The sequence below is a fragment of the Oncorhynchus masou genome, chromosome 32, assembly GCF_036934945.1.
Source record: "Oncorhynchus masou masou isolate Uvic2021 chromosome 32, UVic_Omas_1.1, whole genome shotgun sequence".
In the NCBI taxonomy this organism is placed as follows: domain Eukaryota; kingdom Metazoa; phylum Chordata; class Actinopteri; order Salmoniformes; family Salmonidae; genus Oncorhynchus; species Oncorhynchus masou.
In genome coordinates this window covers 21,857,545-21,873,919 of record NC_088243.1, presented here as the reverse complement: position 1 = coordinate 21,873,919, position 16,375 = coordinate 21,857,545, and the positions used below count along the sequence as shown (strand labels likewise).

The 16,375-nt window shown below is 42.3% G+C and overlaps 1 protein-coding gene across 2 annotated transcripts; it reads left to right on the top strand.

The window, feature by feature from the left end:
- The first annotated feature begins 394 nt into the window (after positions 1-394).
- On the top strand, positions 395-15,373 carry LOC135525709 (ovarian cancer G-protein coupled receptor 1). 2 transcript variants are annotated; one of them, XM_064953502.1, is made up of 2 exons: positions 395-668; positions 9,351-15,373. In XM_064953502.1, the coding sequence occupies exon 2, from the start codon at positions 9,460-9,462 to the stop codon at positions 10,531-10,533; it is 1,074 nt and encodes a 357-aa protein (XP_064809574.1). In that variant the 5' UTR covers positions 395-668; positions 9,351-9,459; the 3' UTR covers positions 10,534-15,373. The 2 variants fall into 2 exon arrangements, with proteins under 2 accessions (XP_064809574.1, XP_064809573.1); XM_064953501.1 differs by having other exon boundaries at positions 395-681.
- Positions 15,374-16,375: the final 1,002 nt, after the last annotated feature.

Below are 16,375 nucleotides of genomic sequence, written 5' to 3'. Positions count from 1 at the left end.
CTACTAAAAAATGACTAGTTATGACAGACCTACAAACGTGCAAAGATACTGAAATTAAAATATTGCAGATGTTTGTGATTTGTTTTCATAGGTTAATGAAGATGCATCGACCTTTTTTGTCCAAAAACAATTGAAACCTTTTTCAATAAAGTTTTGTAAAATGTAGTTTCTCCCGGCTGTCTTTGTAGGCCGATTTATGTTACTGTGTGACAATAGTCAGGGTAATACGTGATGGCATTACCCACACCATGCAACTGCTAAAATATTATTAGAGTGTCAGTCCCAGCATTTATCGCATGAATAGACACAGTCGGAGTGTAGTTTACTGGAAGGAGGAGGACAGGGAATTCACTCACACGATGAGTGACATAGATGCAGTTCAAGATGTCCTGCAGTGGCGCAACGAGCATTCTTATCATGAAAGTGTGCTTTTGATATATATTTTACTCACCTCCCACACATTTCTCAGGAAACTGTTCTGTGGCGCTGAGGGAAACACATTGGGACCACCTGCCTCACGTTCCTCAGTGGCACTCTTGTGTGGTACAGCAGCGTTACTTTCGTGTTAGTAAAAAAAATAGCGATTCTTTCTTCAGAGCACTGACGGAGTTGCTACGGAGAAACCCATGGACTCACCATCAGACAGCGCGCGCCCAGCCTGTTACAAGGTGAGCAGATAAGGTAAACATATTTGTATTTTATTTATCATATCTTTATAATAATGCAAACACGTGCTTTATTTTGTAACACGTGCTTTATTTAGTCAACTGTATATTCTAAACCTTGTCCATTGCCCCACAGACTCATTCTATGTCTAAATTCTTTTTGCCTCTCTCTCTCTCTCTCTATATATATATATATATACTGCGCAAATATATATATAAGCCTTGGTAGCTCTAATTGGTTTTTTAAACTATTGTTTCAAGTGACCATCTTTGCAAATAATTCCTAAATGCTGTGCTATTGCAATTATACAATAGGCTTTCGAGTGTTTGTCTGAGGGAAGTAGCCTAAATTGTGTATATTATAGAATACAATGTTAGCTTCTTCTAATGCAACTATCTTATTAAACATCATGTAGGCTATACTGAAAAAAGAAAAAAACAGAATGCTTTGTTGTGGACAGTATTTAGCCAGAGTATATATATTGTGGACAGATTTCAGTTTGGAGACCAATGCGATAACAGGTGCAAGGTTTGGAAAGGTTTGTCTATATTGTTAATAAGTGGGTAATATACATTTTCTAGCTTTTAAAATACTACACTGTCCAAGCTGTCATTGTCCAATACCTCTGCAAGTGAGTATGGTGGAATAATTATTCTATGGGCGTTTAGGACAAGAAGTAGGAAGTCAAACTAAGAGGACAAGTCAATGTGCCAATGCATTCTTTTTGTGGTCCCCCAGTGACTTGAAGTTTTTCTAAATGGGCCAAGTAATGCCCTCGGGGTGCCAGTCTTCGTCTCCGGGGGCATTGGTCTATGAATGATTGGTCTATGACTGAATAGGTTGACTGGCATTGAGCTATGAACTGGTTCGGATTTAGTCACTCACACACTTGCCTCAAGCAAGTGGCTCTTTGGAAAGCCGATTAGATACTGCTGAAATTAAACCGACATGAATTGGATCTCTATACTCATGGCTGACTCACAGCACAGGAGTGTTTTCAGTTAGACATTACCTCCAAGGTCTGATTGCTGCTAATTGTGCTGTAATGATTGTGGTCTGCAGTCTTTATTGTGCCGAAAAGCTCCCCCTGCCAGAATCCCCCCCTCCCTTCGCATTAGTCCCCCCTTCAAGCAAGTCGCAGCAATGAAGAATTGAGTGTGTGCGTGTTCACGCGAAGGGGAGGAGAATTCTGGAAGGGGGAGCTTTTCGGCACAACACCGGCACTGGTGAAGAAAGTTAGGATATGTACCTGGGTGGTTCTTGAAAGTCAGGACACTCCTTGTCTGGCAGGGAAACCTTTATTATAGATTTTGTAGCATTATTTGAGATTAAAATGTACGTTTACCAACATGTTATCAGGAAAAATATTTGTTCTGTTAATTTTCTAAATACTTATTAAATTCCATGTCGGCTCTATGACTGGAAATGACATTGACCGGAGCAAAGGATCCCAATTTCAAACTCTCCAAATGGATATTAACTGAAAAAGGATCTTATGTAGTTTCTTGCAATAGCCCTATCTGAATTCAAAGAATATTTATTTCAAAACTGTGATTCCAAAATGTGGTCAACTCCGTTAGATTTGTCTAGTATCCTCAATGAATAATACATGATCAGGGTCAGCTATACCATAAGCATGGACCCCTTCATGTCCTCATTACGTTTAAACTCAGCAAAAAAAGAAACATCCCTTTTTCAGGATCCTGTCTTTCAAAGATAATTACAGACGGTAGGCAATTAAGGTCACAGTTATGAAAACTTAGGACACTAAAGAGGCCTTTCTACTGACTCTGAAAAACACCAAAAGAAAAATGCCCATGGTCCCTGCTCATCTGCATGAACGTGCCTTAGTCATGCTGCAAGGAGGCATGCGGACTGCAGATGTGGTCAGGGCAATACATTGCAATGTCCATACTGTGAGACGCCTAAGACAGCTCTACAGGGAGACAGGACGGACAGCTGATCATCCTCGCAGTGGCAGACCATGTGTAACACCACCTGCACAGGATCGGTACATCCGAACATCACACCTGCGGTACTGATACAGGATGGCAACAACAACTGCACGAGTTACACCAGGAACACACAATCCTTCCATCAGTGCTCAGACTGTCCTCAATAGGCTGGGAGAGGCTGGACTGAGGGCTTGTAGGCCTGTTGTAGTAAGGCAGGTCCTCACCAGACATCACCGGCAACAACGTCGCCTATGGGCACAAACCCACCGTCGCTGGACCAGACAGGACCTGCAAAAAGTGTTCTTCACTGACGAGTCGCGGTTTTGTCTCACCAGGGGTGATGGTCGGATTAGTATTTATTGTTGAAGGATTGAGCGTTACACCGAGGCCTGTACTCTGGAGCGGGATCGATTTGGAGGTGGAGGGTCCGTCATGGTCTGGGGCGGTGTGTCGCAGCATTATCGGACTGAGCTTGTTGTCATTACAGGCAATCTCAATGCTGTGCTTTACAGGTAAGACATCCTCCTCCCTCATCTGGTACCCTTCCTGCAGGCTCATCCTGACATGACCCTCCAGCATGACAATGCCACCAGCCATACTGCTCGTTCTGTGCGTGATTTCCTGCAAGACAGGAATGTCAATGTTCTGCCAGGGCCAGCGAAGAGCCCGGATCTGAATCACATTGAGCACGCCCGGGACCTGTTGGATCAGAGGGTGAGGGCTAGGGCCATTCCCCTCAGAAATGTCTGGGAACTTTCAGGTGCCTTGGTGGAAGAGTGGGGTAACATCTCACAGCAAGAACTGGCAAATCTGGTGCAGTCCATGAGGAGGAGATGCCCTGCAGTAATTAATGCAGCTGGTGGCCACATCAGATACTGACTGTTACTTTTGATTTTGCTCCCCCCCTTTGTTCAGGGACACATTATTCAATTTCTGTTAGTCACATGTCTGTGGAACTTGTTCAGTTTATGTCTCAGTTGTTGAATCTAGTTATGTTCATACAAATATTTACACATGTTGAGTTTGCTGAAAATAAACGCAGTTGACAGTGAGAGGACGTTTATTTTTTTGCTGAGTTTAATGCAACAAGACAACCCATGGTCTGTAAAGTTCTCTACTTTTGATAGACTTAAACAAATATTGGAATCTCCACTGCCACATTTAATTCGGTTTTAGAGTTATAAAGCAACTGAGAAAAAACAATCGCTACTTTCTATACCATTTGAATAAAGACATGTTTTATTTGTCAACACTGAAAGACATCAACTGTCAGATTTTTGTCTAACATCAACTCATTAAGGGTGCTGATAGTTCTGGTTATTAGGGATTTTCATGTGAATACTTTTCCAAATATTTTACAAATGTTTGTATTCAACTTTTATTTTTAGAGGCAAAAATATGTCTGTTTTGAGTATCTTATCAACTCTTTCAGTGGATTGTCAACTCTTTCACTGACCCCCTTAAGATTTTTTGTTTGTTTGTTTTTTTAGGGGGGTGTCAATATTCTGGAAAAATATTTGAAGTACTGTTCTGAAGCTTAAACTATTGAAGTATTTGATGTGCTAGACCTAAGGTATAAGGCTTGCTTTAAATGTTTTGTTTTCTAAATCTAGAAAAACATGTCCTGTAGCATTTAATAGTGCAATAAAACAAAAATACATTTTGGAGATTTGTATTACATATTTAAATAATCTGTTAGAATTAAACAAACAAGGCCTTTAAACACTTGTTGGGCAATAATTGTAAAAATGAAATGCCTTTTCTGGTGTCTGACGGAGTTGAGAGAAATCCAGTTAGTTACATTTTATGGAAAAAGTAAAGAATGAGGTTATGGTGTGATAGCTGATACTTTAGTCTGTCAAAAATATATATTTCATATGTTCATTTTAAGGAAAATATTTGTGGGGGAAAATGTCAGATTGTCCAGTCTTTCAATAGTCTGACCTACACAGTTCTCTTTATGACCATAACATAATGCCAGCCACATCCTGCAGAAAGGACAGGGGGATTCTGTTATTGATCTAACATATTCATACTTGAAATCCTAATCCAATATCAATCAGTAGCTAATGTTCTTTATTGGACCATTAAACATTTTACATCAAAAAACAAATGTGTGTTTGTAATTGGATAATTGCAGTTTATACCGCCCTTTTTCACTCTGCTTCAAAACATTTGATGCCTACTGAACACAACCCTTCCTACACTCATCAGTATCAGTTGTGATGGTTTATGGTTTTGTGTTGACTTATATCTCCATCTGCAGATGGGCCTATTCAGACATTTTATGAGAACAAAGGTAAGAGCAGAGTAACTCTGATGGATATTTTCATTATGGAATATTATCACAAAGTAGGAAGGACCTATGAGGGTAATGATGCATTTTAATATTTCATCACTACATTCTTGATTATCATAATGTTGATTTGAGATGAGAGCTCCTTGTTCTTCAGCAGCACATGTTACTACTCCAGGCATGAGTACAGCACACCTTGGAAACATGTATTTTGTGTTGTTTTAAAGTGCTTTGAGATTATGTCATGAGTAGTGCTATAGTAGTAATTCTGATATATATACAGCCTCAGTAGTTCCAGTTTAGGTTGCCAAGGTTACATGCATAGGGCTGTTGGCAGGCTCACTAGTCACCTGGTACCAAGGCCTGGCCAATCGATACCTATGTAGGCCAGGCCAGCTAGTAGAGCGCAGACCTCACCTGGCTGTGTCTGCCTGTGTGATGATCCAAATCTAATTTCACATAGAACAGCAAAAGCTCTAGGGAAATCACATGAGCTAGTGTGTGGGATTCATCATGCCTGAACACAGCAATGCCCTGTATTTTAATCATGGTCACGAAATGAATTATTTTACAATGTTACTTGTGTAATTACAACGTTACTACACAGGTATAATTTAATTTGATATCAATAGGCTTATCATTGAGGTTAATTATTTATTTTTTACAAAAGAGCATATGGCTGTGAAGTCATGACTGGGACGATGTTATCTTGATCTCTTCTCTGTCCTGCAGGCCTGTTGTGGAGGGCTAGGCTATGTCAGAATTCTCCACCCTTCTCTTGAAGTGTGCACTTGCATAGGATTGGTGTAAGAATTGGCAGGAGGCAGTTTCCTCCATTGCTAAATTAATGCAAGAAAGTGTGCATGTGCACACTTCAGATAGTTGGCAAATCAGAACATAGCCCTAGTCAGAGAAGGTGGGGAAAACTGTTCCCTGATCTCCTCAGTCCTCTTTATGTCCCTCACAGGAGCACAGGAAAATCACTCTAATTGGAGGTCTGGAGTTGTGGGGGAACACAAAACACACACAGCAGAAAGAGAGAAGCTATGGTGATCAAATCAAACTTTATTTGTCACGTGTCGAATACAACAAGTGTAGACCTTACCGTGAAATGCTTACTTACAAGCCCTTAACCAACAGTGCAGTTCAAGAAGAGTTAAGAAAATATTTACCAAATAAACTAAATTAAAAAGTAGCACAATAACATAACAATAACGAGGCAATATGCAGGGGGTACCCCCCAGTGTGCGGGATCCATGTTAGAGGTAATTTGTACATGTAGGTAGGGGTGAAGTGACAATGTATAGATAATAAACAGCGAGTAGCAGCAGTGTACAAAACAAAGTGGGGTGGGGTGTCAATGTAATTGTTTGTTGGCCATTTTATTAGTTGTTCAGCAGTCTTATGGCTTGGGGGTAGACGCTGTTAAGGAGCCTTTGGGTCCTTGACTTGGCACTCCGGTACTGCTTGCCATGCGGTAGCAGAGAAAACAGTATATGACTTGTGTGACTGCAGTCTGACAATTTTATGGGCTTTCCTCTGACACCGCCTATTATATAGGTCCTGGATGGCAGGAAGCTTGGCCCGAGTGATGTACTGGGCTGTACACACTACCCTCTTTAGCGCCTCTTTAGTCAGATACAGAGCAGTTGCCATAGCAGCCGGCGATGCAACCGGTCAGGATGCTCTCGATGGTGGAGCTGTAGAACTTTTTGAAGATCTGGGGACCCATGCCAAATCTTTTCAGTCTCCTGAGGGGGAAAAGGTTTTGTCGTGCCCTCTTCATGACTGTCTTGGTGTGTTTGGACCATGATAGATAGTTGGTGAATTGGACACCAAGGAACTTGAAACTCTCAACCCGCTCCACTACAGCCCCGTTGATGTTAATGGGGGCCTGTTCGGCCTGCCTTTACCTGTAGTCCATGATCAGCTACTTAGTCTTGCTCGCATTGAGGAAGAGATTGTTATCCTGGCACCACACTGCCAGTTCTCTGACCTCCCTATAGGCTGTCTCATCGTTGTCTGTGATCAGGCCTACCACTGTTGTGTCATCAGCAAACTTAATGGTGATGGTGTTGGGGTCGTGTTTGGCCACGCAGTCGTGGGTGAACAGGGAGTACAGGAGGGGACTAAATACACACCCGAGGGGCCCTAGTGTTGAGGATCAGCGTGGCAGATGTGTTGTTACCTACCCTTACCACCTGCGGCGGCCCGTCAGGAAGTCCAGGATTCAGTTGCAGAGGGAGGTGTTTAGTCCCAGGGTCCTTAGCTTAGTGATGACTCTCATGGGCACTATGGTGTTGAACATGGAGCTGTGGTCAATGAATAGCATTCTCACATAGGTGTTCCTTTTGTCCAGGTGGGAAAGGGCAGTGTGGAGTGCAGTAGAGATTGGGTCATCTGGGGATCTGTTGGGCGGTATGCCATTTGATGCACATGAAGTAGTAACTTCACCCTGATTCCAAACACCTCACAGATTGCAATAGATTTCCTGTCTGAATACTGCAGTGAGAGTAGTATGTGTCTACTGCCAATGTTTTTTTGCACACTTTTATAATAAGTAAAGATGACACTTATGAGTGAAACTTGCCAATAGTTGCAACTGTATATAGTTGCAACTGTAACATACTGGTATGTTATTTCAAGATGTGAGTGGCCATCGCTATTTCCAGTTGAGTTAAGATTGTCACAGTCTGCTGGTGAAGCCTTGTTAGAATGATATATTTAGACATGGACTATCAGATTACTCTCATCGTATGTACAGTGCCTTGCGAAAGTATTCGCCCCCCTTGAACTTTGCGACCTTTTGCCACATTTCAGGCTTCAAACATAAAGATATAAAACTGTATTTTTTTGTGAAGAATCAACAACAAGTGGGACAAAATCATGAAGTGGAACGACATTTATTGGATATTTCAAACTTTTTTAACAAATCAAAAACTGAAAAATTGGGTGTGCAAAATTATTCAGCCCCTTTACTTTCAGTGCAGCAAACTCTCTCCAGAAGTTCAGTGAGGATCTCTGAATGATCCAATGTTGACCTAAATGACTAATGATGATAAATACAATCCACCTGTGTGTAATCAAGTCTCCGTATAAATGCACTTGCACTGTGATAGTCTCAGAGGTCCGTTAAAAGCGCAGAGAGCATCATGAAGAACAAGGAACACACCAGGCAGGTCCGAGATACTGTTGTGAAGAAGTTTAAAGCCGGATTTGGATACAAAAAGATTTCCCAAGCTTTAAACATCCCAAGGAGCACTGTGCAAGCGATAATATTGAAATGGAAGCGGTATCAGACCACTGCAAATCTACCAAGACCTGGCTGTCCCTATAAACTTTCAGCTCATACAAGGAGAAGACTGATCAGAGATGCAGCCAAGAGCCCCATGATCACTCTGGATGAACTGCAGAGATCTACAGCTGAGGTGGGAGACTCTGTCCATAGGACAACAATCAGTCGTATATTGCACAAATCTGGCCTTTATGGAAGAGTGACAAGAAGAAAGCCATTTCTTAAAGATATCCATAAAAAGTGTTGTTTAAAGTTTGCCACAAGCCACCTGGCAGACACACCAAACATGTGGAAGAAGGTGCTCTGGTCAGATGAAACCAAAATTGAACTTTTTGGCAACAATGCAAAACGTTATGTTTGGCGTAAAAGCAACACAGCTCATCACCCTGAGCACACCATACCCACGGTCAAACATGGTGGTGGCAGCATCATGGTTTGGGCCTGCTTTTCTTCAGCAGGGACCGGGAAGATGGTTAAAATTGATGGGAAGATGGATGGAGCCAAATACAGGAACATTCTGGAAGAAAACCTGATGGAGTCTGCAAAAGACCTGAGACTGGGACGGAGATTTGTCTTCCAACAAGACAATGATCCAAAACATAAAGCAAAATCTACAATGGAATGGTTCAAAAATAAACATATCCAGGTGTTAGAATGGCCAAGTCAAAGTCCAGACCTGAATCCAATCTAGAATCTGTGGAAAGAACTGAAAACTGCTGTTCACAAATGCTCTCCATCCAACCTCACTGAGCTCGAGCTGTTTTGCAAGGAGGAATGGGAAAAAATTTCAGTCTCTCGATGTGCAAAACTGATAGAGACATACCCCAAGCAACTTACAGCTGTAATCGCAGCAAAAGGTGGCGCTACAAAGTATTAACTTAAGGGGGCTGAATAATTTTGCACGCCCAATTTTTCATTTTTTGATTTGTTAAAGTTTGAAATATCCAATAAATGTCGTTCCACTTCATGATTGTGTCCCACTTGTTGTTGATTCTTCACAAAAAAATACAGTTTTATATCTTTATGTTTGAAGCCTGAAATGTGGCAAAAGGTTGCAAAGTTCAAGGGGGCCGAATGCTTTCGCAAGGCACTGTATTTTCATTTCAGGACATTGACTTGATTTTTCTTTCTCTTCCAGAGCTGAGTTGGAGACATGGCCTTTGTGTTGAGTCAACCTAACCATGGGTCTCACAGCCTGGTAGTGTGTGGGTGCTACTACTAACAGAAAGGAACATGGTATTTGGGCCATGTCTGGCATGACGATGAACATGTTTAAGGTTGAGTCGGACTACATTAACTGCACCATCAGCCATGAGATCCACCAGTACCTGTTCTCTGGAGCCTACATCCTGGTCCTTCTGATCGGCGTGCCCACCAACGCCTTCTCCCTCTACCACGCCTGGCTGCAGCTGAGAGCCAAGAACGAGCTGGGGGTCTACCTGCTCAACCTGACCATGTCGGACCTCCTCTACCTGGCCTCGTTGCCTCTCTGGCTGCAGTACATCTTCCAGGGAGATGACTGGAGCCAAACGGAGTGGCTGTGCCAACTGTGTGGCTTCCTGCTCTATGAAAACATCTATATTAGTATAGGGTTCTTATGTTGTATCTCTATAGACCGTTACCTGGCCGTGGTGTACCCGTTCCACTTCACAGCATTCCGGAGCATGCGGGCAGCTACATTGGCCAGCGCGTTCATCTGGCTGAAAGAGATTGCCGTGGGCGTGGTCTTTTTCAGACACAAGGAACTAAGCACTGACCGCACCAACCAATCGGTTTGCTTTGAGCACTACCCAATGCAACCATGGGAGTATCCAATTAACTACTACCGTTTCTCCATTGGTTTCCTGTTCCCCCTGGGCATCCTTTCCGTGTCGTATTTCAGAGTCCTGCGGGCAGTCAGGAAGAGCACTGGCACTCAGAGCGCCCAGAAGACCCGCATCAAGCACCTGGTGACCAGCACCATTGTCATATTCCTGGTATGTTTCTCTCCGTACCACGTGTTCCTGCTGCTGCGTACAGTCTTTGAGAGGGACTGCCCCTTCATCATCAGTATCTTCAACTACTATCACTTCTCCCTGCTGCTCACCAGCTTCAACTGTGTGGCTGACCCGGCGCTGTACTGCTTCGTCAGTGAGAGCGCCCAGCAGGGGATCCAGCAGGCCCAGGAGGCCTGTACCCAGGCCCTCTGCTGCAGCTGCCACAGGGGACAGCATAGCCCTGTTACCGCCACCACCACGGGGACAGACTCCAACGAGGTGGCCACCTCCAACGAGAAGGGGACAACAACCGTCACACCGCTGACACAGAACCAGATGATCTAGCAGTAATGTAAATAATACATGGGTTTTATAAAGTTCTTTGGAAGGACCTAAAGATGCTTGAATAGTAGTCTAGGAGCTGGAACAAGATTTGGATAAGAGGGATGGTGGGAAAGATACTGACAGTGACATGGAACATTCTGCAACAAGTATTATGTTATAGCAGTGCTACAACAGTGTTTTAAGGTAATGTTTTTTGTTTTTAATTTTTACAACACTTTCTTTTGAGATAGTTTTGAACTCAAAACTAACTCTATATATAGGTGAGCAAATTTCTTCCTGTAACATTTTGTTTCTATCTCTCATCACATTATTTAATATAAATTCTCAGGGTTTTAAATCCCAGACGGTGATTTCAGGAGTGACTGACTTCATACCTATCAGCACAGATCAGACATATCAACACGTGACCTAATATATCTCTATCGTAGGTCCTCTAGGATTCTTGGGTTAGATTCTTGCTGCTCAATATCTGTGAATCGCTCCCATTTCAGGGGTATGTAAAGGATACCTCAACTGAGCTCAGATTCATAAATGACACTGTGTGTAGAGCATAAACAAAAATACATACAAACAGTGAGCTCCAAAAGTATTGGGGCAGTGACAATTTCTGTAATTCAGCACTTTGGATTTTAAGTCATACCCCACCAAAAATGATAACCTCCCCAGTTTATTTGTATTTATTTTATTTATTTCACCTTTATTTAACCAGGTAGGCTAGTTGAGAACAAGTTCTCATTTGCAACTGCGACCTGGTCATGATAAAGCATAGCAATTCGACACATACAACAACACAGAGTTACACATGGAATAAACAAAACATACAGTCAATAATACAGTAGAACAAAAGAAAACAAAAAGTCTATATACAGCGAGTGCAAATGAGGTATGTTAATGAAATAAATAGGCCATGGTGGCGAAGTAATTACAATATAGCAATTAAACACTGGAATGGTAAATCGGCAGAAGATGAATGTGCAGGTAGAGATACTGGTGTGCAAAGGAGCAAAATAAATAAATACCAGTATGGGGATGAGGTAGGTAGATAGATGGGCTGTTTACAGATAGGCTAAGTACAGGTGCAGTGATCTGTAAACTGCTCTGAAAGCTGGTGCTTAAAGCTAGTGAAGGAGATGTGAGTCTCCAGCTTCAGAGATTTTTGCAATTCGTTCCAGTCATGGGCAGCAGAGAACTGGAAGGAAAGACGACCAAAGGGGGAATTGGCTTTGGGGGTGACCAGTGAGATATACCTGCTGGAGCGCGTGCTATGAGTGGGTGCTGCTATGGTGACCAGTGAGCTGAGATAAGGCGGGGCTTTACCTAGCAGAGACTTGTAGATAACCTGGAGCCAGTGGGTTTGGCGACGAGTATGAAGCGAGGGCCAACCAACGAGAGCGTACAGGTCGCAATGGTGGGTAGTGTATGGGGCTTTGGTGAAAAAACGGATGGCACTGTGATAGACTGCATCCAGTTTGTTGAGTAGAGTGTTGGAGGCTATTTTATAGATGACATCACCGAAGTCGAGGATCGGTAGAATGGTCAGTTTTACGAGGGCATGTTTGGCAGCATGAGTGAAGAATGTCTTGTTGCGATATAGGAAGCCGATTCTAGATTTAATTTTGGATTGGAGATGCTTAATGTGAGTCTGGAAGGAGAGTTTACAGTCTAACCAGACACCCACGTATTTGTAGTTGTCCACGTATTCTAAGTCAGAGCCGTCCAGAGTAGTGATGCTGGACGGGTGAGCAGGTGCGGGCAGCGATCGATTGAATAGCATGCATTTAGTTTTACTTGCGTCTAAGAGCAGTTGAAGGTCACGGAAGGAGAGTTGTATGGCATTGAAGCTCGTCTGGAGGTTAGTTAATAACACAGTTTCCAAAAAGGGGCCAGAAGTATACAGAATGGTGTCGTCTGCGTAGAGGTGGATCAGAGAATCACCAGCAGCAAGAGCAACATCATTGATGTATACAGAAAAGAGAGTCGGCCCGAGAAATTGAACCCTGTGGCACACCCATAGAGACTGTCAGAGGTCCAGACAACAGGCCCTCTGATTTGACACACTGAACTCTATCAGAGAAGTAGTTGGTGAACCAGACGAGGCAATAATTTGAGAAACCAAGGCTGTCGAGTCTGCCAATAAGAATGTTGTGATTGACAGAGTTGAAAGCCTTGGCCAGGTCGATGAATATGGCTGCACAGTAATGTCTCTTATCGATGGCGGTTATGATGTCGTTTAGAACCTTGGCCGTGGCTGAGTTGCACCCATGGCCAGCTCTGAAACCAGATTGCATAGCGGAAAAGGTATGGTGGGATTCGAAATGGTCAGTGATCTGTTTGTTAACTTGGCTTTCGAAGACCTTAGAAAAACAGGGTAGGATGGATATAGGTATATAACAGTCTGGGTCTAGAGTGTCTCCCCCTTTGAAGAGGGGGATGACCGCGGCAGCTTTCCAATCTTTGGGAATCTCAGACGATACGAAAGAGATGATAAACAGGATAGTAATAGGGGTTGCAACAATTTTGGCAGATAATTTTAGAAAGAGAGGGTCCAGATTGTCTAGCCCGGCTGATTTGTAGGGGTCCCGATTTTGCAGCTCTTTCAGAACATTGGCTATCTGGATTTGGGTAAAGGAGAAATGGTGGGGGCTTTGGTGGGTTGCTGTGGAGGGTGACGGGCAGTTGACCGGGGTAGGGGTAGCCATGTGGAAAGCATGGCCAGCCGTAGAGAAATGCTTCTTGAAATTCTCAATTATAGTGGATTTATCGGTGGTGACAGTGTTTCCTAGCCTCAGAGCAGTGGGCAGCTGGGAGGAGGTGCTCTTATTCTCCATGGACTTTACAGTGTCCCAGAACGTTTTTGAGTTAGTACTACAGGATGCAAATATCTGTTTGAAAAAGCTTGCCTTAGCTTTTCTAACTGCCTGTGTATATTTGTTCCTAACTTCCATGAAAAGTTGCATATCATGGGGGCTATTCGATGCTAATGTAGAACGCCACAGGATGTTTTTGTGCTGGTCAAGGGCAGACAGGTCTGGCGTGAACCAAGGACTATATCTATTCCTAGTTATTGTAATGGTGAGAGGTTAGCATGTCGTGGGGGTATATTTATGCCTCTAACTTTCTCTCTAATCATTCATTCAGGTTTATCTGTAATCATGGTTGCATCCACATTGATGTTAAGTGTTAAGAATCCTATTCTATTCTTACAATAAAAGGACACATTATTCACCATTCATTTCTATTGGGCACAAAATAATCTGAAACACATTCAAAACAAACAGCAAATGCATCAAACAAGTTTATACAGTTACAATCTTAACCTAGTAAAGATGTGCTATGAATATTGGACCAAATACATAACTTTTTACTACTTTATTACAGATATGAGTGAATTTGTCATCTGAAATGTGGCTACTATGTACAAAAGGTGCTGTAATTTCTAAACAGTTCACCTGAGAAAAATGGAAGAAAATGCCCTCAAATTAAAGCTGACAGTCTGCTCTTTAATCTTCATAGTCATTGTATCCTTTCAAATCCAAAGTCCTGGAGTACGGAGCCAAAACAACAACAAATGCGTCACTGTCCCAATACTTGTGGAGCTGAGCTCACATAAATGCATACATCATTTAAGCGCCTTAACAGAAATTCATTCATTTTGAATGTTATGTTTTTTTCATGCATCTCTGAGTGATGTTCTATTGATTCCCGGGTCATTTCATGTTTTAATGTGTATCTGAACTGTTGCCGTTCAAGCAGGCAGAAATACAGCCAGTATGAATAGTTATGCATCATTTAAAAGTTATATATCTTGAAAACTTGATTTCTGACAGGCAAAATATTGACTATCAACAGTGCACCAATTAAACAAATACCAAAAGATTATTATTATTCCAGCGGAGTCCAGCTCAGTAGTACCCCAGAGGTCCTGACTTACTTGACTTCTTTGTGGAGCATAGGTCGATCACAATGTTCTCCACCGCATTCTCTTTCCCAGTGGCCTTCCCTGCCTCTATTAAGGATGTCTTAGTTGGAACAGCCCTATGACGCTCCCATCCCCATGTCTTCCCAGGCTGTGTCCTGGCCACACAGCCTGAGTATATCCAGGTTAAACGACCCACAGGAGGACCAGCACAGCTGACCTCTCACCTTTCACACTGCACAGATTTTTCCCCTCCTTACATTGGTATAATTCTTTTCTGAAGTACCAGCTCTTCCCAAAGCAGAAGAACATAGGAAAAGAGGCTTTTCAATGGTGAATGAGGCAGTTGTAAATCACCTAAGGATAGACTGGTTGTTCTCAGGATGATGATGAATTGGAACATGTAAGGCAAACGTAGAGATATTCAGAGCTCATAAATCATGGGTGAATAACTTCATACAGTAGGAGACTGTGTAACAATAGTGTTGACTCATATGTCGCTATCAGCCCAGGGTCTCTAATGTTATCAAATATTGTATGTATATGTATGCATGTCATTTTAACCACACAATAAGAACATATTATATATCTGTTGAGTAATGTTCAAAGTCTATTTTTGTAGATATGTCTTAACCAATTCATGGGTTTAATGTTCTCTTCTCTTGTTGAATTCTTGCTATTTGAAAGATTTGCTTTGTGGCCATGTGGTTTTGCTTGACGTTAGCAGTGACACACTGTATTCAGTGATGCAGGAAATGCATTCTTGTTGCGTAGGATAGTTGCTGTTACATGACTTTTATTCTACTACTGCTGAAGTTTGAACCCTTGATGTTTTTCTTTTCATTTGGTCTTATTGGAAATGTTCTCAGCACATCTCTCATATTTACAACATCAATATTAAAATGCTGCCATAATGTGTCAGGATTCTTCTGTAGAGTTAAGGTATCTTCCTCTGGGATTGTGTTCTCTGGAAGAGGGCTTTCCTGTTTTTGTTTCTCCAAGATTTGATGCATTCATTTGCATCTGATTTAGATTGCTCATCTGATATGTCTTAGGCATAAAACAAATTGTCTTGTGTGTTCTCATTTTTCACACTTTTACCACCATGTAGGAGTTCGAGGCATATGCAACTACAGCCATTCCTCTATCACGTCGACCATCTCTCTCACCTGTGAAGGAGTCGTCCCAGAAACACCCAGTTGGTTAACTTTGCCTTGGCAGTTGGAATTAGATTCCAAATAGAACTACACACTCAAACACAACTAATGCATCAAACTCCAAACACACTTGAAGCAGAACCGTGCATACACACACACACACGGCTCAGTGGGACTAGAGTTGAATTGACACTAATTGTCAGCGTCCTGTTTTTGTTGGGCTGAACCAGAGCTCCACAGATAACAGTTCAGTTCTGCATTTTAACATTTATTTTATCAAGTAAGCAACTCATTAATTCCATCATTGAGTAATGCTAAACATTCTCAGGTGTAACCAGTCGCTAGCAAAGAAAAAGCCTTGGTTTGTTTATTAACCTAGCAACAGAAGCCTCCTTGGACGACACTAACTTTACTTTGGCTGAACCTAGAAGGAAAGGGCTTCATTTGGAAAGGTCAAACCTAATATCATTGCTTTCTATTATATCCATGTTAGATAAGAAAACCATAGATAAACAAACTGTGTGACATAAGGACCAGAAGCAAGAGTAGGAGCATAATGTTGGATTGAATTATTTGGCTAGAGAATTCAATGTCTTCAGTCTTTGCAGGGTTGCCTGAAACCATACCATGTGTTTGTCAAACAGTGTTGACGGTAAGATGTGTGTGAAAGGTTGTTTTAGACAGATCTGTGAGTGACCTTGGCTGCGGAGGGAGGAAGTAAAGGAGAGAGGGAGAGAGAATGTGGGATATTTATGGAGGGTGGCCCCTA